Source organism: Pteropus alecto, unplaced genomic scaffold (genome assembly GCF_000325575.1).
Source record: "Pteropus alecto unplaced genomic scaffold, ASM32557v1 scaffold25, whole genome shotgun sequence".
NCBI lineage: Eukaryota > Metazoa > Chordata > Mammalia > Chiroptera > Pteropodidae > Pteropus > Pteropus alecto.
In genome coordinates this window covers 5631314-5650314 of record NW_006441955.1, presented here as the reverse complement: position 1 = coordinate 5650314, position 19001 = coordinate 5631314, and the positions used below count along the sequence as shown (strand labels likewise).

General features: G+C 52.0%; 1 protein-coding gene across 1 annotated transcript in view; it reads left to right on the top strand.

Annotated features, from left to right (window-relative positions):
* The window catches only part of LRP8 (LDL receptor related protein 8), a gene marked incomplete at its 5' end in the record, with an annotated part of 71901 nt that overhangs the window by 22107 nt on the left and 30793 nt on the right, over positions 1 to 19001 (top strand). Inside the window, 2 exons of the mRNA XM_025051990.1 lie at positions 10771 to 10893; positions 18579 to 18707. Coding sequence (XP_024907758.1) covers positions 10771 to 10893; positions 18579 to 18707 — 252 coding nt within the window. The remainder of the gene's footprint in view (positions 1 to 10770; positions 10894 to 18578; positions 18708 to 19001) is intronic.

Genomic DNA, 19001 nt, shown 5'->3' with positions numbered 1-19001 from the left:
GGCTCAGAGAGCAGTGCGACCCAGTCCTCATCCAACAAATGGAGACACTAAGGCCCAGAGAGGGTGAATGGCTTGCTTAAGGCCACACAGCAGCTCAGGGGCACAGCTGGGATCAGCTGGCCCCCAGCTCTGTTCTTGTACCTGGAGGGAAGGATGTAGGAGTGCCAACCAACTGTAGAGAACTGGGGATCTCCAGAAGCTCCAAGCCATTATGCATGAATGAAGGATTTTTAAAGCAATGTTTTGGTTACTATTTTTACTACGAATGTGGGATGATAAATATGGTTTGTATCTTGGGCTGTAAATTCTGTAGATAGTAAAGACCCAAGCCTCAAGATTGCATTCATTCACTCATTTATCATACACTCCCTATGTGTTCCCTCAGTGCCCACTGCACAGACCTCATCCTTCCTCCAGTGAGCTGCTAGTCTGATGGGCAAAGAGTTGAGTGAGAGCAACACAGGGTGATGAAGCTATAGCTAGAAGAGGCCTTGGATCCCACATGGGGTCACTGAAGGCTTCCCAGTGGAATGGGGGAGGGGGTCCTCCACTCCCAACGCCTAAAGAATGTGAAAGGTGTACCCACCAGACACCCTGGCCTCCCAGCCTCACATGAGCTGGTACAGGCTCACTGTTCACCCAGAAATGTGCAGTAAGTACTTTCCAGCTCCACTACTTTCCCTTCCCCCACGTGGCTCTCCTGGGCTTGAGCTTGCACACAAAAGTGGAGAAGAGGCCCCTGCTTCTCTAGATGACTCTGGTTCTCTGTAGGGCTCAGGAGAGACCAGTGTGGGGGCAGGGGTGTAGATGACAGGGAATGTTGGTAGCTGGATCTTCCTGTGACCTCCACTCACCACCTGTATGCCTGGGTGGACCAGTCTTGGCTCTGCCTGCTCAGGATTATAATTATTATTGGATTAGCTGGGGACACCACTTCTGAAACAGCTTGTCCTGTGAGCCTATCTGGCTGCCTAGTGACAACTCCACCTGGACCTTTTTCTCCAAGGAACAGCCCTTCTGATTTATTCATGGAGAAACTAAGTTAGGAAGAACCAATAGGCCTGGGACCATGGCAGTCAGGCCTCCTGATGCCCTTTAATAATTGTAACCAAAACTTCCTGAGGACCTACTATGTGCAAAGCCTGGGGGTAGGGGAGCGACTAAGAAAAGTTGAGAGGAACTTCCACCACTGAGTATTTTCTAAATGCCAGACCCTATGTTGGGCACTGACATATGTTCTCTTACAGCCAACTACCCTGCAAGTCAGAATTCATCATCATAATTTTAGATGAGGGAACCACAGGCTCCTCATCAGAGAAGGCAAGTAACCTGCCTGAGGTCACACGGCTAGTAAGGGGAGAGGCCAGGATTTGAGCCCTGGTTCTTTAACTCGCTCCTGGTGGGAGGAGGGTCACAGCAGGCAGCAGACTAACATCTTCCAAACCTCTTGGCTAGGAGAAAATGTCCACTTGAAGAAAAGGCTGAGGTAGGTGAAATCATCATGGGGCAGCAGGCATGCTTACAGAATAAGCTGTTTCAGAAGTAGCTTCCCTTTTATTCAAGCTGTGGTGGGACCTATCTTGCTGGGGGAACCATGCTGACTCAGAATCTCAGGGTGATGGGGCTCTGAGAAGTGGCAAGGATGGCCAAGGTCTGGACCAGGATGCCAATGGGAAGTGAGGATCTGCTGGCACCTGCCCCATTCCCTCCCTCTGCTCACCTCCCACAGCCACGTCTGTCTCCTCTGCCCAGCTCTGGCCCAGAGCCTCACAGCCATCCTGCTGGGGCCCTGGATGGAGGCACTGAGCTGTGGCCCATGGCCATTAACTCTGCCCATGCTGCCTTCCTCATGGCTGGCCTCAAATTGGCAGGTGGTCTCAGCCAGAGCCCTGAGCTCCAGCTCTGCAGATCATGGCCACTCCTGAAGATCTTACCTACCTGCAGGGCTCGCCAGCACCTAGCAAGGCACACAGTAGGCCCTCTATTTGATTCTTTTGGCTTTCAGCAGCAGAGACCTGAGATTTTCCAATTAGAAAAGGGGTTCTCAGAAGCTCAGCCCTCCCAGGCTCCAACCCAGGGCACAGGACTAAGGTGTGCACTGGATAAGGGGAGGCCCTGGGGACCTCCTCTGCCCTAAGCACTTGCCAGTGGCAACGCCTGGGCCTGCCTTTCCTCTCTCACTCTGGTATAGCTGTCTTCCGAGAAACAGGGAATTTTCCTTCACTCCCATCATTAGGGTACCAGGGCAAACAAATAGCCTAATCCAGATGAGTCTGGGGGCCACAATCACATTCTCTTTGGTTTTTTTTTTTTTTTTTTTATCTCTAGCAATATTGAGAAGTAATTGGTATTCCACACAGGTTAATAGAACTGCTGCCTCCTCAGTATTATGCCTTAATTTCCTTTATCGCATAGCAAGTTGGAATTAATCGCCCTTCTCCTTCCTTTTTCCCACCGAAACCTATTACCAGCCTGTCTGCTGGTTAAAGTCACTTTGTGGCAGCTCTTGGCTCCTTTCCACTTCCCTAGGAATCTTTCCGACTAGAGCCAAAGAACAAGGAGGGGTGAAAAATCCATTTGTTCGAAGATCTCCTGTTGAGAACTTATTTCTCTCCCTGTTCAAGAGGAAGGAATGTGTCCGGCCTCCAGCCGGCAGAGCTGACTGAGTCCCCTGTCACTGAGAGCATTCAAAAAGGCAGAATGGCCATATGTCAGCAGTGGGAACAGAGGTTTCCTGCACTGGTGGGTGGAAGGGGCAGGCCTTTGCCACTCCTGGAGCCTGGATTAATTCGTGATTTGAAGCTTCTAGGGCTCTCTTCTCTATCTGTGAGTTTAAGATTTTCTCTGATTTCAAAGTTGGAAAGATTCTAACATTAGGTCATTTGGCTCTAAGTATTTATAAATTGTGTGTTTTAAGATTCTCAGATTCTCTCCTGGAATTGGAGAATCTATTCTGTAATTCTAAGGCTATTTTACGATTCTGTGAGCCTCTTAAGCTGCAATCCAGAAGGCGTACCCCTAAGAGACCTATCCAGCCCTAGGAGATGGATTTCCCAATAACAGGTTTTTTCACTGCCCATTTATCACCAAGATGGCCCAGTGAGGCTTCTCCTGGAAATGCTTCTCCTACCAGCCTAATTGGTGAAAGCATTTGCATTTCCCACTTAGCCAGAGCTGCTTCCCAGCAGTGTTCAGCCACTGCTTCATGGATGGAGGATGCTCCATGGAAATTACTGCAGGGGCCAGCGCCTTGACTGTGTGTGGGGTGGAAGGAGGGGACTGCTCCATCATTCACTCTCTTGTGCCACCTGGCTTCGGGGCAGGAATGACTAACCACCTATCTTCTGCTCCCTTATCAAACCAAGTACAGGCTGTTGACTGAGGTAGTGTCTGCCTGACATGGGTTTTCAGGCCCCTCTGGCCTGGCCTCCTCAGCCCCAGCTGCAGAGTTCTGCCCAGGGTGCCATGGATTTCCCACTTACAGTCAGTGGGGTGGAAGGGAACAGAGCCCAGCGAGGCCTCCCTGTCACGCAGTGTGCAGGTGGCAGAGCTGGGCTGGAATAAGACCAGCTTTTCCTCAGCTATGGAAAAGGAGGCAGAAGAGCTTCTTCTCCTATCAGGGTCTGGTGGCAGGAAAACAGGGCCTGGAAGGTGGGGGTCCTTGGCAGGCTCCCAAGTTTGCCTGAGGCAGGGCAGAGCCATGGACCCCTCCAGCTCAGGTGGACTGCCTGAGGTTAGGTAGGAAGGTCCCCCGGTCAGAGGAGGCTGAGTCCCCACTGGGGCTAGCAAATGCTCCTGCCCAAGTGGAAGGGCAATGTGTGGCTTGGAGCCAGGCAGGACTCTGACTAGCGGCTGTAGAGGGTTGCCCAGCTATACCTCCCGCCCTCTGGAGGCTTCTGCTCTGAGGATACCTTAAGTTTCCCTCTAGCTATTTCCTTGGAACCTAAAATCCTAGTGCCAAGTAGGTGGTCCAAATCCAGGGTAGGCAGTCCTAGCCCAAAAGATGGGCAGGGCAGTGGGTGTCTTCTCTGTATACTGCCTACTCCGCTAAGCAGCACCTCATACGTGGTGCTGCTTCCTTTTGAGGTGCAGTGTTACCCGCCATGGGGTCCAGAGTGCGGATGACAGAGGGAGGGAACTTGGTCCTTTTGCAGGCACAGTAAGGGACCCCTGCTGATCTCATCCACCTCTCCCCTACACCCATTTTTCCCCTACCCCCACACAGCTGTCACTGGCTCAATACCTCCTGCATCCACAAATCACTGCTACAGGAAGACCCCTTTGTCCCTCAGAGACGCTCATCTTCCCCGTGGCAACAGGGAGTTCCACATGCCCCAGTGAGGACTTGGACCTCCCTTGGTGACTGTGGGGCCAGGGTCGGGCAGTGTCTGAGAGCAGCTGGGATGTGCTGGGGCCTGAGGGAGGGACTTGGCTGTGGGAAGCCCCAGGTGACTCTTTTGGAGGGGCCGAAGGCAGCACCATGATCAACAACCCATTTGTGTCACAGAGTCACAGACCCAGAATATCAGCTGGAGAGGGTCCTTAAAGACTTGTTCACATGAGGAAACCAAGGCCCAGAGTGGGAAGGGGTCACATGGTCTGTCAGAGGTAGATATTCTTTGAGCACCCGCTTGGTGTCAGACCCTGTGGGAGGCTGTGCAAGGGGGCCACTGAGATGAAGGATATGATAAGGAAGCACTGTTATAGGACCTGGTAGACACAGAGGCTGAGGACACAGCCCCATTTAAAAGCAAAAATGCCTTCACCAGAGTAGTCCTCTCCCACTCACCACTTCATTCTTCCATCTTCTCCTCCAACCCTTCACATGTCCACCCCTCCCCCCAGCACCTGCTGCTGTTTCCTTTCCTCTTTCAGGAAGCAGAATCAAATGTCACCTGCTGATGGATGGTGGTGGCCTGAGCCCCGGAGCCTGCTGGGCAGGACAAAACCAAGAGCTGGGCCCCGCCCCCCATGCTCCGTGGGTGTCAGAACACTGTGGGAATGGTTTGTCTCTCTGGCACTGCCAAGGGCCTTGAGTGTGACTGTCAGCGTGGACTCAGAGATACAGTCCCATGCAGGAATGGAATCGGGGGCATCCACAGCTCACCGACACATCCGACTCATGCAGTAACTGTCTGGAGTCCCGTTACGAGGCCGAGGGTGAGCGGATCAGAGTGGCACAGTCATAGAATCTTGGGTTATTAGAGAGTAAGAAACCTAAACCCAAGGCAGCTGTTCTAAATGTTATATTAGACCCATGGGATCTTTAAGCTGAGGGATCTTAGGAACATCACACATCTGGGGAGGGGTCAGGATCAGGGTTTGAACCCAGAGCTGCCTGTGATAAACTGGGAACCTGGGTTTCATGGCCCCACCAGGCCTATTAGGGGAATAGTGGAGATATAACTGATGGGGTTCCCCTCACCCTGCTTTCATTTTTATCTATTTTATATGCTGTGTTTTCACTTGGAAAAAGCATTCTTCTGCTTGAAAATAAAGAGTAAATTTTCTAGGCCCTGTGCTTTGCTGCAGCTCCGTGCCAGGACCCACTGCAGCCTGAGAGGGTGGCTCTGGGGGTGGGTGAGCTAGCAGACAAAGGGGGATGGGGGGAGGGGGGACCCTCCAGGGAGGGAGTACAGGTTGTTCTAGGCCACTGTCTCCTCCCCCTCTCAGTCCTGCTGTGTTGTTGCTGCAGCCAGAGAATACCCTGGGTCTGTCGTCTCTTGACTGGGGTGACAGTTTAATAGTAGCTTCCTGGACTGTCATTTAAATCTGCCTGCCAGGTTAGTAGGCCAGGGGCGGGCCGGCACGCCCCCTGCCCCCACCCCGGATCTTCGTTCTGCTAGCAGTGGTCGTCTTGGCAACTCATGGTCTGGCGAGCTCTGCAGAAGGGTGACCGTGGGGGGAACAGCCCTTTCATCTCCCCGACTCTGGTACGAGTGGCCCAGCTGCCTTAGAGCTAGGCTGCAGGGCCAGAGCCAGGCCACCCAGTGCTGATTCCAGCCTGGGAGAGGAAGTAGAAGCAGAGGAAGTCCCTTCTGTGCACTGGACCCCAAGGTGGAGCTTTACATCTTTCCTTTCTCAGGTTCTTTCTTACTGTCCTGGGAGGGGAGGGGATCTGCCCCAGCTGGCTCAGCAACAATGTTGAGTAGGAATCCGCCTTGCCTGTGGGTCTCTGCCCTCACCAAATATTGCCTGGGGGCCTATGACATGTCTGCAGAAACCTGAAGACAGACAGAGCTGGCATCCGTCTCTCTCATTTCCTTGTCTCTCTCATTTCCCTGTCCCGTGTGGCCTGGTATCCACCCGCTTTCCTCATGCTGGCTCTTCTTTGGACATGTCCTTGCTCTGAGGACTGTGGTCTCCCCAGTGGTGTCTCCTCAGCTTCACTCTGGGCCAAGTGCTCTGTGAACACCTTCTCCTATTTTTCATAGCTTGGTGGAGCTGGTACAGAGACAGAACGTTGGGTACCAACCTCTGCTGTGTGACCATAGGCCAGTCTTTCACCTCTCTGGGCCTCATCTTCTTATGTGTAGAATGAGGGGCTTGCACTACAGTGGTGTTTCTCGGGGATGGTTTATTGGACCACTTGTTTCTTGGGAAATTAATAGATATGACAACCAAAAAAGTCGTTTCTTGGCTAAACAAGTTTGGGAAGTGCTGGAGGAAACAAAGTCAATTTGGTATCTTTACTGCAGGCTTTCTCAGGGCCTTTAGTAAGCCAGTGGGCATCATGAATCTCCAAGGCGGAAGATGATCAGTGCTGTATCCCAAACATCTGGTGAATGGCCCCCTGTTCTCTGTCCTCCCCTCTGCCTCTCTCTTCCTCTGCTAGGAAGCCCCAAAGGAAACCCAGCAGCTTGGAGCGGTGGGTTTGCTGGCTGCCCAACAGCAGCCTGTGCTTTGCAGAGGCTGGGTGAATTCAGGAAGAGCCAGGCTGGGGGAGTTCAGGAAGATCCAGGCCCCCATGCTGGGCCACTGAGAGGTAGCTTTGTGTCAGGTAGGGCGAGTTGGCCCTGGGCCTGGTGGCGCACCCGGTCCGCAGCCCTGCACAGCCATTCTGCTCCACGCCCTAGACCCTGTTATCCCTCACCCTGAAATGTCCTTCATCACTCTCCTCACTCTCACGGTTTGGCTGACTCCTCTTTCTTGAACATGGTCCCCTCCTTCAGGAACCCTTTCCGGACCCCTGGGCTGGGTCAGGTTCCCCCTCCCCCACGGCTTCCTGGCCACACTGTGGGACCTGGAGTCAGAATGCCTGGGTTCAGGGGCAGCCCTCCCTTGGACATGTGCTGTGACTTTGAGCAGCCACTTCTTCAAGGCTCTGACATGACGAAGCACTGTGACTGCCAAGAAGAAGCCACACCAAGCAGCTCCACCTGGCAGTCCTGACTAATGTTTGTTTTGAAGCCCCCTGTCTGCACTGGGGCTGCAGATGAGCGTGGGTGGGGAACAACAATGTGAAGGATGCATATTGTTTCAGGGAAGGACTCCTCTGGGGGCGGAGAAGCTGGGAGGTGCTGAGTGATCATAATAATTTCACAAGATCATAGGCTCTGGGCGCAGAGAGGGCCTTAAGATTCAGTCGGCACCACACCTCCATTTCCAGTATGACTGATAGGCCCAATGTCATGCACATAGCAGCTAGAGCTGCTGACTTCAGACACCACAAACTTGCACTTTTATGCTTTTCAGTTTATGCCCTGGCACCATCCTTAGCTCATTTGTTCCTTGTAGCAACCCTGTGCGGTGAAGCAGGGATATTATCCCTGAATGCAGATGAAGAAAGTGAGGCTCAGAGAAGTTGTGTAACTTGCAAAATGTCACACAGCCTACAAGTGGCAGAGCGGAATTCAACTGACCATGGACTGTCTGATGCTTTCCTTGGCCAGGATTCTTGTTATAAATAGCAATGCCCACTTCCTTTGTCCTGGATTTCCCATTCTCCCCCACTCTGCCCTGGGATCAGCCCCTCCCCACCACCCTCTGGAATCCTAAGTCCTTTGTGGCAGCTCATCTGTTGCCATGGCACCAGATTATGATGTCGCAGACCCTGGATGACTATGTACTGCTCCTGGACTGTGGAGTACAGGGACTCACAGAGGTGGGCATTGTCCAAGCGGCGACTGGCATGGAGAGACATGAATCCCTGGAAACAGGGAGCCACGGCCTCAAGCCCAGCTGGGGAATCACCCTGGGAGCTGGAACCATGGCTGCCAATGCCAGGAGAGAGGGGGAGGGAGGGGCTGGCACGGTTTGCTCTGACAGCCTCGAAAGACTGCCCAGCCCTCATCTCTTGGCAGGACTGATGTAGCCTCTTGATGAGGGGCTGTCAGGCTCATTACACTGAACAACTCAGCACTGGGATGCTTGCTCAGATCCCCCGAGAAAGCCTTTTGCCTTTTGTCCTTGTGTCGGTGCTGCATGGGAAAGCCACCATCCCCACTTGCTCAGGAAAGGAATGAACTTGCCCAGAGTCACCCAGAGAGGAGGTGGTGCCACGCCAGGATTCAGTCTCAGCTTTGACTCCAAATCCTTCGACGTGGTTACACTTTAGACAGGGCTCATCAGGGTGCTTTAGTCTAGTCCCCAACCTGAAAGTGGCCATGCTGCCTCAGTTTCCCCAGGGCAGTCCTAACCTTAGCAGAGCACAAGTTGTCATAGGCCCAGGTTTATTCTGCTGCACAATTTCTGGGCAACTTCAAGGGAAATACCTTGTGTATCTCTGGGCTGTGGCTGATCTGCCCCACTGCCTTGTCCTGTGCCCTTTAGGACCTGGTCACACTGCCTTTCTGGGGTCCTTATTCTTAGCCTGGTATTGCCGGGTGGCTAAGGGCCTTAGTGAAGGGAGACTAAACTTCGGTAGCTGCCACATGGAATTAAAATTCCACTTCTGCTACCTATACCCTCACCTCTTTGAACCTCAATTTCCTCTTCTATAAAATGGGATTAACAGCAGCTACCAGGGGCATCTGACTGTGAGGTCAAATTGTAGCCCTGCTCCCACCCAGATGTGACCTTGGGCATATAACCCAACACCCCTGGGCCTGGATTTTCCCATGTGGCAAGTAGGGGCATAACGGGCCCTTTGTCATGGGGTTTCCTGGTAAAGTACCTAGCACAGAGACTGGCATTCTCTTTTTTAGATGCTGAACTTCTGGTGGAAGGAACACTCTGTTAGGAAGTACCCCAGGTGCTGTGTACTTACTTTTAGATGCTTCACCAAGAGGAGGCATTGGTATCTATCACCTACAGTTACCCCTCCGCACAGGGCTCAGAGAGATGCTGCTTGGGACCCTGGGCTGGCAATCAGGAAAGCTTCTGATCCCTGCCTTGCTGTTTCTCTGGGCCAGCGCTTTTCCCTCTCCAGGCCTCAGGATCCCCACCTATAGGTGGATTCTGATTCCTCTGGTTTCTTCCAGCCCTGCACAGACAGATGTTCTTCTAGGGAAAGTGCGAAGAAACTCATCTTAGAATGCAGATATACTACCAGGATTCCACTGAAAAGAAAGGCAGAAATGGAATGGATGCGGGACAGTCTGTGTCTTTCCCCAAGTCCCTGCCAGGCTGCTGAGGGCAGGGGGAGCAGTCACATGGCTCCAGAGGCAGTCAGAGAGCCTGTGGGAGGATGTACGTAATCCAAGCCTGGCCACTGGGAAGGAGTTTCTGGAGAGAAGGGGAGCCCCACCCTGGAGGTATGCAAGCAGAGGCTGGACAGCTATGTTTCCACCGGGCTCAGTGCCCCTACTGAGAGTGACCCCGAGTTCGGTCCTGTGCTGAATGTAACATAGTCCCTACACAGGAGGGACAGGGAGGAGAGCAAACCATGTTGGCGGTCCCTGTGTTCCTGTCCCAGTTACGCTACCAGCTGTTGAGATCTCAGCCTTCTACATACGCTCCCTGTGAAGGAACAGAACACCCCATTTCCTTTGCTTCTAATTAAGACATGAACCATAAAAACAGCAATAGCTGCTACCTACCAAACCTGCTATGTGCCAGGCTCTCAGCTGTGTGTTCTTCATACATTGTAACTTCTTATTATTCCTCCTCAGAGCCTTTTGTTTCCTTCCCATCACACAGATAAGAAAACAGAGGCTCAGGGGTTAAGTAACAACCCCAAGGTCAGACAGATAGAAGGAGGCAGAGCTGAGATTCAACTCTCCCACCTCCCATGTGGAGACCTCCCTGTCCAGACTGGAAGCACCTTAGGGGCAGAAACTGATGTAGGTGTCTTGCCCAGTAGATTGTCTTTCCACCACTCTGAACTGAAGTTAACTCATTAATCTTGACACAAAATAATCATTTGCCTTTATGATTTATTATCACTAGCCCCTTGGTGCTTATTGAAGGGGCTTCGACTGTGGTCTGGTTGCGGGGAGCAAAACAGGCAGGTAAAGGGACTGAGAACTGGCTGAAGAGGCTAAAGCAGCTGCCGTAGGTGATCAGGGAAGGCTTCCTGGAGGCTATGACAGGGGAACAGGCATTCCCTTGGTAGATGGATTCTGTCACCCTTGTTTGAACTTGCATTCTGGACTTGGAGGGCCGGACAATTGTGGCACCCGTCTCCACCTGGTGCTTAGTAAATGCATATGGATGAATAAGCCTTTCTCTCCTGTCCTCTCTTCTCGGTTGGCAGAGCACACTGTGGCCTAGTAGGGCCATGGGAGGTCGGGTGGTCCAGCACATGCTAGTCACCCACAGTCACCTGATTGTCTCAGAAAAGCCTCCTGTGCCCACCAGATCCCTCACACTCTTCTCCTTACCCCACAGCCAAGAAGACCTGTATGGACAGCGACTTCACCTGTGACAATGGCCACTGCATCCCTGAGCGGTGGAAGTGTGATGGCGAGGAGGAGTGTTCTGATGGCTCCGATGAGTCTGAGGCCGCTTGCAGTGAGTCCTGCCCCTTGGGCTGAGGGAGGAGGGCCTCACTCTGGGCCTTAGTTTACTTATCAGATCTTCCCTGTTGGGAGGTTGGGAGGCTCAAGTGAGGTGATCTGTCAATATAGCCCCAGACTTATGTGCTATGCTTTGGGGGCTCCTGGCCAACAGGTGAATCGAGTAGCTGGTGTCTAGTGACCTGTTTCTGGCCTTTCTTCACAGCCCTCTTGCACGTTGGGTCCTGCTCCTACAGTAGTACCAGGAGCTAGAAGCAGCCTTGTCCAGCCTTCTGCCCAGAAGTAGCCATAGCACATCCTCTAGGCCTCCCCTCTATTTTTTGAAGACTCCAGTCATCATTCTAATAGTATTAATGACAGCTGGTGCTTATAAAGCATGTACTATGTGCCAGGCACTGTGCTAAGCTCTTGTTATACATTAATTCATCTTATCCCCGCAGCTGCCACAGGTACTGTCACTTTCTGAATTTTGCAAAGGCAGACATCTGAGGTTCAGAGAGGTTGAGTGACCTGCCCAAGGCTACCCAGCCAGGACTTTAAGGCCTCAGCTCTTTCAACTGCCCTAGACAAGCTGAGCCCAGGAGCCTCAGCCTCCATGGCAGGCTGAGTGGCAGCAGAGGCAGCCAGGGGTAAGGCAGAAAGGCCAGAGCCTAGCCCCAGGCCCACCTCCATACTCAGTGCTTTGTCTCTCTGTGATTTCTTTCCCAGGCCTAATCCTCAAAGCAAACTTACACCCCGCAGGTCATTCCATGACATTTGTTAAATTAAAAAGGAAATGAGAAGGGGGTGGGGAAGGACCCAGTGGTCCCAGGGGCAGCACTTCAGCCAAGTGAGCCTGAGACAAAAGGCTGGCAGGGGGATTTGGGGTGGGGGAAGCACGTGGAGGATGGTGGGGCTGGCAGAGACCTGCGAGTAGCAGTCCCAGGTCCTTGTTAGGGGTCACAGTTGCCCCAGAGGCAGAGATGGGGACAATGAAGGCCAGAGTCCCATCTAGGGCTGCGCCTGGTGATAACTGGGTTTCCTTGTCTCCTAGCAACAGAGCTACCAGTCTCTGCATGAGAGAAAGAGAAAGGGAGGGGAGAGAGAGAGAGAAAGAAAAAGGGAGGGAGAGAGGGAGGGAAGGAGGGGGAGAGGGAAGGGAGGCGGGAGGGGAGAGACAGAGAGCGCGTGAGCCCTGACTTAGGCCTAAGAAACAGGGGGCCCCCTTGTTTCTTTGCATTGCTGCCCTTGCCTTCTCTGCCATGCCACAGGCCCTAGCTTTTATCTACCCCATCAAGTAGCTAAACCCAGTGCTGTCCTGGAGGTGCCTGGGTAGGGGGCAGCTAGTGCTTTATCCTGAGCTTCAAAAGGAACAAAGTCCAGCCACGCCCACTGTGACTCATCCTCATGGCAACCTTAGATGTGGGGTAGGGGGGATGGATCCCCATTTAGAGAGAAGGAAACTGAGTCTGGAACAGGTTCTGCCATTTGCCCAAGGCTAGCCAACTAACGAGGGGCAGAGTTGTGTGCAGCCTGGTGTGTGTGCTTGGGGAGGGGATCTATAGCCACAGGGGGCTTTTCCGCCATTGTAGTCAGTCAGCTCAGTGGTCCGGATGCCACTGTAGCAGTTACCCTGAACACTGGGGGCAGAAAGGGAGGAAAGGGGAGCCTCATCACAGTTATACAGAGATCTATCCCGCTGCCTGAGAGCTGTGCTCCCGCTTCTCCCCGCATCTCTCTTTATGTTGGTGCCCCTTTCATCTTCCTCCTGTCCCCACCCCGCAGGGTCCTGCCCACCCCTGCTTTCTTGGTCAGCTTCTTTTCCCTGCCTGCCCCTCTTTCTCATCCTCCCTCTTGAAGTCTCTCCCCTCCCCGCCCTGCCCTATGTTTCCCTGTCTTTCTCCCTTTTGCCCATCTGCACTTGCTGCCTTCCCATCCTCAGGGCTATGCAGGGCCCTCTGGCCTCACTCTTCCATGTCTCTCAGGCCCATTTTGAGCCCAGCTCTGAGGCACTGTTATTTGACAGCCAACTGGAGGTCTAGAGAAGTTGAGGGCCTTGCTTCCAAGACACAGGGGTTGTTCCTGGCTAGTCTGCCTCCCGAGACAACAGACAGGCTCCACAAGCAATTGGGAGGCCTAGTTCTCTGGGTTCTTCCAGTGATCTGGTATGAGGTCCTGTATACTTTTCTGCCCCTCTCTGGGCCCGGTTTCTAACTTTCCAGAATTCCTAAGGCTATGATTCTAAGATTCCTGAACTCTTAGGATTCTGAGACCCTCTTCCTCTCTTGCCTATACCCAGCTGGGACACAAGGCCCAGGATCCCACTTCCCATAAAGAGTTACATCGTCAGGGGTGGGCAAAGCCTGTGGGTGGGGAGGACTGCCTGGAGGAGGTTAGCCAGGGTGGGACCTTGAGGGTCCAGCAGAATTGGGGGCAGCAAGACCTAGTAGCAGGCTTGCTCACAGCTTCCTGACTGAATGAAAATCCGGCAGCCAACATGCTGCCCATTTAATTGATGTTGCTATAGCAACCGTCACAGCCTACCAGGTTTCTGGAGACTGTGCCAGCTCCCAGGATACAGTCCCCTCCCCACTCTCAAAGAAAGGTTATAGGCGATAGTAAAGTGTAGTGGGTTTGGTGTTTGATATATTTGGGTTCAGGTACCCTAACCTGTGAGACCTCAGACAAATTGCCTAATCTCCCTGAGCCTCACTCTATTCATCTGAAAAATGGGGTCATGGTACCGGTCTTATAGGGGATGTGAGGATCAAATGAAAAAAATTGCATGCACAGTGTCAGTGCTGGAGTAATTGGCAGTGTTATTTTTATTATTCTATTCGACTTCAGGCCCTTTCTTGGACATATACCAATTAAAAATCTTAGAATAGTATAAGTGAGTGGGGAGAGGGAATTACATTGAGAAGGAAAGGGATTTGGGAGCAGATCTTCATTCTTGTGTTCCCCCACTATGTCATCTGCCCCTACCTGGCTCGGGTTCCTCCCAGCTCCGTTTCCTTCTGGTTCTGGATTCTGTGTCTATCAAATATAGCCAGGAGTCACAGTAGGAAAGCCCAGGACATTTGCCTAATGCAAGCAGCATTTCAGCTCTAATTATAGTTTACTTGATTGGGGACGGCTTCTGACCTACCTTCAGGCATCTGTTGGGGGAGGGAGTGAGGCTGGAGAGATTGGTTCAAGGTGAATGAGTTATAATTCTGGCTGCTGCTTATTGAAAATGGGATTTTATTCACGTATCTTAGAAACTTTCCACCTAGAAGGGAACCTCACCGATAAACCAAGTGTACCTTCCTATTATAGACCAGGAAGTGGATGAAAGCCCAGAGATTTTCTGAGATCACCCAGCAGGTTAGGAGCTGACCTAGCTACAAGTGTTCCGCCTGACCTGGTGTGAAGGAGCGTCGTCTAACTGCCCCATTCTGAACGATGGATGGTCCCATGCCATGCTTCCTGGGGCAGGAGCTGGACCCTGATAGTTCCCACTGCCTGAGTTCTGGTCCACTTGGAGGTCGTCTGCCCCTGCTCACTCAATAAGCAGCCATCAAGCACTTTCATTCTTTTATTCAACAGACATTTCCTTTTTTATTAATTTGTGAACTTATGAATTAAAGAAAGTACCCATGGGTTTGAGTTTCTGGGACAGGATTTTCTGTGAATTTATCAATGCCTACAGCCACTTTAGGATGCAGTGTCAGGCCCTTGGCAACTGTACAGGATTCCTGATGTCTGAGACAGTGAGTTCTTCACTCCTACCTCTCAAAACCTGGGGATACTTGGATAGCAGGCCGAAAGCATCCCTTAGGCATCCAACTCAGAGAGAGACAGGGACAGACAGGAAAACAGAGAGAGAGAGATTGAAAGAGAGAGAGGTACAAATTCTGGGATGGGGACTACTTCATGGTGGTCCATGCGGACTGTGAAAACATGGATCTCCAGGAGTGAGACCAGGGCCCTCCCAGCCCTTTGCATTTGCAGTTCATGACATAAAACAAGAGCAATTGTTTCCTGAGCTCCGAGTTTGCGCTAGGCTCTGAGTGTAGGGATTGCCATGTTTCCCCATTTAAACCACCTACCAACTATAGGAGATTATGTAACCCCATTTTCAGATGAGAGGAGCCAGGGTGTAGAAAGGTTAAGTGACTTGCAGAAGGATGACCTTCATGTTAGTTAATAAGATTTGGACCTAGGTCTGTCCAACTCCAAAACCCATGCTCTGTCTTCTACATCGTGCTACCTGGAGCCTTTGGCTTCAGTCATCTTGAAAGTAGACATCGGAGATGGCCATCTGCCATCTTGCAGACCCTGCCTGAGCAGAGGCCTGGTGAGCCTCCTTCCTCCAGTGACCACTTTTGATCCCAGAGATGCCAAAGAGACTGACAGGGCGGAGAGAGGGTTTGGACTGGTGGGGCCTGCCTTTCTCGTGTGCAGTGGTTAAGTGCAATAAGACAAGCAGTGTAACTGGAATCAAGACCCAGAATGGAAGTCCAGCTCTACCCTTCACTGCAAGACTTTGAGCAAAGGACTTACCCTATCTGAGCTTTGGTATCCTCATTAGTAAAATGAAGGTAGTGATAGTACCCACCTCATAAGGAGGTAATGTACGTCAGTAGCTAACGTACCCAGACCAGCATCCCAGGGCTAAGTAGTGACAGGCCTTGCCCAGGAGCCCTGAGAGTGAGGTTCATCTGGCTTTGGGGAGGAGCTGCATCACAACAGAGGCAGTGAGGTTCCAGGAGAGATAGGCAGTTGGAACACCCAGCATCTAGTAGCCTTGGCAGGGCCCTTACCCTCTCTGGGCCTCAGTCTCCTGTCACTCCAGTGGCTGCTCCTCAATATGACCTCCACGGACTTGCACGTCCCGGCATTCCAAGACAGTGCCTTGGTTCTCTGAGGGCAGGAGGGCTGGTGTCAGGCACTGCTGAATCCTCAAGACCCTGTAATTAGAGCTGTCTATTTAGGGACCCTGAAAAAGTCTTATTAATTATAAAGAAAGGAAGCAGACGGATTGTTTAATCATTGTCCTTGCTGAAAGGTTATGCAATTAACTGTATAAATATTCATTAAAAGTTCAAGCAGCTGCCTGCTGCACTGGGGTCTTCAGAACCAGGCCCCCGGAGGTGGTACAGACAGTCAAGAGATATTTCAGTCACCTGGGCTTTTGGGCGTAGAGTCTGGGGCCAGGTCTGGACCACTTTACCCACAAGAGTATGTGGGGTTTGATGTAAAGGGCAGGACTCTAATCAGAGGAACCTAGATCCTGCCTTTCACTGCTGTGCATCTCTGGGCCAGTTACTTGGCCTCTCTGAGCCTCAGTTTCCTCATCTGTAAAATGGATGAGGGACCACTGCCCTGCTCCACTCCAAGGGCACTGTTGACATGATGATGATCTTTGTGAATGGTGGCCCTCGAGTTTGTGCCCAGAGCTTGCAGAGACTATTTACCTGTCAGAGTAAGGGTAAAAGTGAAATGTGAAATTATTAAATCCTCAGCATGGAGCAGCCTGACATACTGTATGTGCTCAGTAAATATGGCTTCCTTCCAACTCCTGTGCAAGGTTGTTTCCTGAGGCCTGGCTTGGGGATGTCCCTCTCCATCTCACTGCTTTTGCAGGGGCTAGAAACAAACAAACACTGCTGTCACTTTGATGGGAGTGAATTTAATAGATGAAGTATCCTATAGCTTTTGGACTTGCAGAATGATAACCTGGGGTTCTCAAATGGGAATCAGCAGGGGCGGGGGCGGGTGTTACTAAAATGCAGATTCCTGAGCTCTGCCCTTGAAGTCTGGATTCAGTCTAGTATGAGCTAGGGCCCAAGACTCTGCATTTCCAACAGCCCCTACACCCTCATCCATTGGTCAGGACTGGGAAATGCTGGTCAGCTTCAGCTCTCTTGTGTTCTGGTGGGCCCAGAGGAGAAGTGCATACTGCGGTCCCACAGTGTGTGCTGGTGACAGATATACCCTGGAAGGGCCCCACCTCCTGACTCTCAGGCCCTTAACCACTCTTCATTGCAGCCCCAAGGTGGCCTTTGTAAAAGGTCTTTGAGTGTCAGCACTTTACAGGGCTCAATCCAAGAGTTATTTGTAAAGGGAAATTTCTATAAAATGAATCCTGTGAATCCTATATTTCCAATAGGTTGCCTTCTATTTCATGAAATGTATTCGAAGGATAACTTTGGGGTACACACTTGGGTCTAAGGAACTCCTCTCCCATGGTGCAGTAGTGTTTTGAGGCCTGGACTCAGATACCCACCGACAGCCCCATCTTGTCTATGCCCTTTTCTCCATCCCTTGTGGCCTCTCATCCCAGCTATGGAAAAAGAGAGTAAACTATTCTGAGATCAAAGAGAAGAACTAGGGTCAGACAACAGTAACCCTCTGCCTCTGGGTGCAATGGATTGTGTCCAGTCTCTGGCATCAGACACAGCTAGCTCTGAGTCCTCACTCTGTTCTTAACCAGCTGTGTGACTTCCACTGTGTCTGGTGCACAGCAGTGCTCAATAGACACTCACTGAGAGAATAAATCAATCTTCACCTGTTATGTGTGGAGAATAATAGTAGGTATCATCAGTGCGCACAGGTCTGGGCGTTCTCCTAAGTGCTTTCCAGGCATTAACTTAGTTGTCATAACAATCCTGTGAGGTAGAAATAGTATTATCACCACTTTATCAGCACAGAGATAAGGATTCTTGGCCAAGGTAGGTAGCCAGTGAGTGACCAATCTAGGACTCGAACCCAGGCAGCCAGGCTCCAGAGCCCATGCTCTTGACCTCCATGCTGACCTTGTGCTGGAGGCCACAACAGAATCTTCACCCTGCTGGGTTATTGTGAAGACTAAGACTGCCTGGCATACCCTAGAAACCACTGAGTTTGGGCCTCCGGTATACCCTGAAAGGCAGTCAGGAGCCAGCCAAGGTCTCAGATGTGTCTGCCTTGGCTGGGTCTGTCACGTGGGTCATCCTGGAATGCTCAGGGCGAGAGCCATCCTCAGCCCTGATCAGGGTTCTCATTCTTTCTTCCAAATTGAGAATCAGCCCTGGGGCTTCGGGCTCCTGATTGAGTCAGCCTCTGATTGCGGCTGCAGTAATTATAGCTGTGAGGTCCCACTGGGCCCTGCCACTCAGAGGCTGCTCTCAGCAGCAGGCTTGGCATCATAGCCAGGGTAGGGGCTTAGAGGGGGTGCATTGTACCCAGGCAGCTGTTGGGGTCTTGGAGAGCCCTTCAGATCTACAGGTTTGGTTCATAGTGTCATTGATCTGGAAGGCAAACCAAGGCCTAACTGGGATATGTCTTGCTCAAGGATACACAGATGGGAAATGACAGATATGCATGCACGGTATGGCAGCTCCATGTTGGTGTAGCTTAAAGGGGCAGTTTGGAGGGGTGGGAGGTAGGGCTGGTGAGGCAGGCAGGGGTTGGCTGGATCAAGGATTGGCTTGAGTGCCAGGGACCAGGAGCCAGGGTGTTAGGCAGGGCAGCAGTAGAGTCAGATGTAGGATTCAGAAAGCCTTAGGGGCAGACATGGGCCTCTTCTCAGATGAAGTAACTCGGACATGAAACAGGAAGTCTCTGATGGATTCTCAGGGCCTCAGGCCAGGTGGCTGGGACCAGGCAATGTGACTGGTTGGCGCCATGCACTGTATCCCCCTTGGCCAAGCCATGCACGTGTGTCTGTCTCCACAGCCAAGCAGGTGTGTCCTGCAGAGAAGCTGAGCTGTGGACCCACCAGCCACAAGTGTGTGCCCGCCTCGTGGCGCTGCGACGGGGAGAAGGACTGCGAAAGCGGAGCGGACGAGGCCGGCTGTGCCACCTGTGAGTCCGGGGTCAGATCCCCAATGTCTACCCAGCATGGTCAGGCAGCCCTGGGCGGTGGGGGGACGGGGGGAGGGTTGGTCAGTGGAGAGGAAAGGGTGATGATCAGGACACTAGCAATGGCCAGGCACTTTGGAGACATTTTCTTCTTTCATCCTCATTACCACCTCATAAGTAGCCATTATCATTTCCAATTTATGGGTGAGGACACTGAGGCTCAGACAAGCGAGGAAAAGGACCCAAGGATGAGTGATGGAACTGGAACAGAGATTCAAATTCAGGTCTGGACAGTAA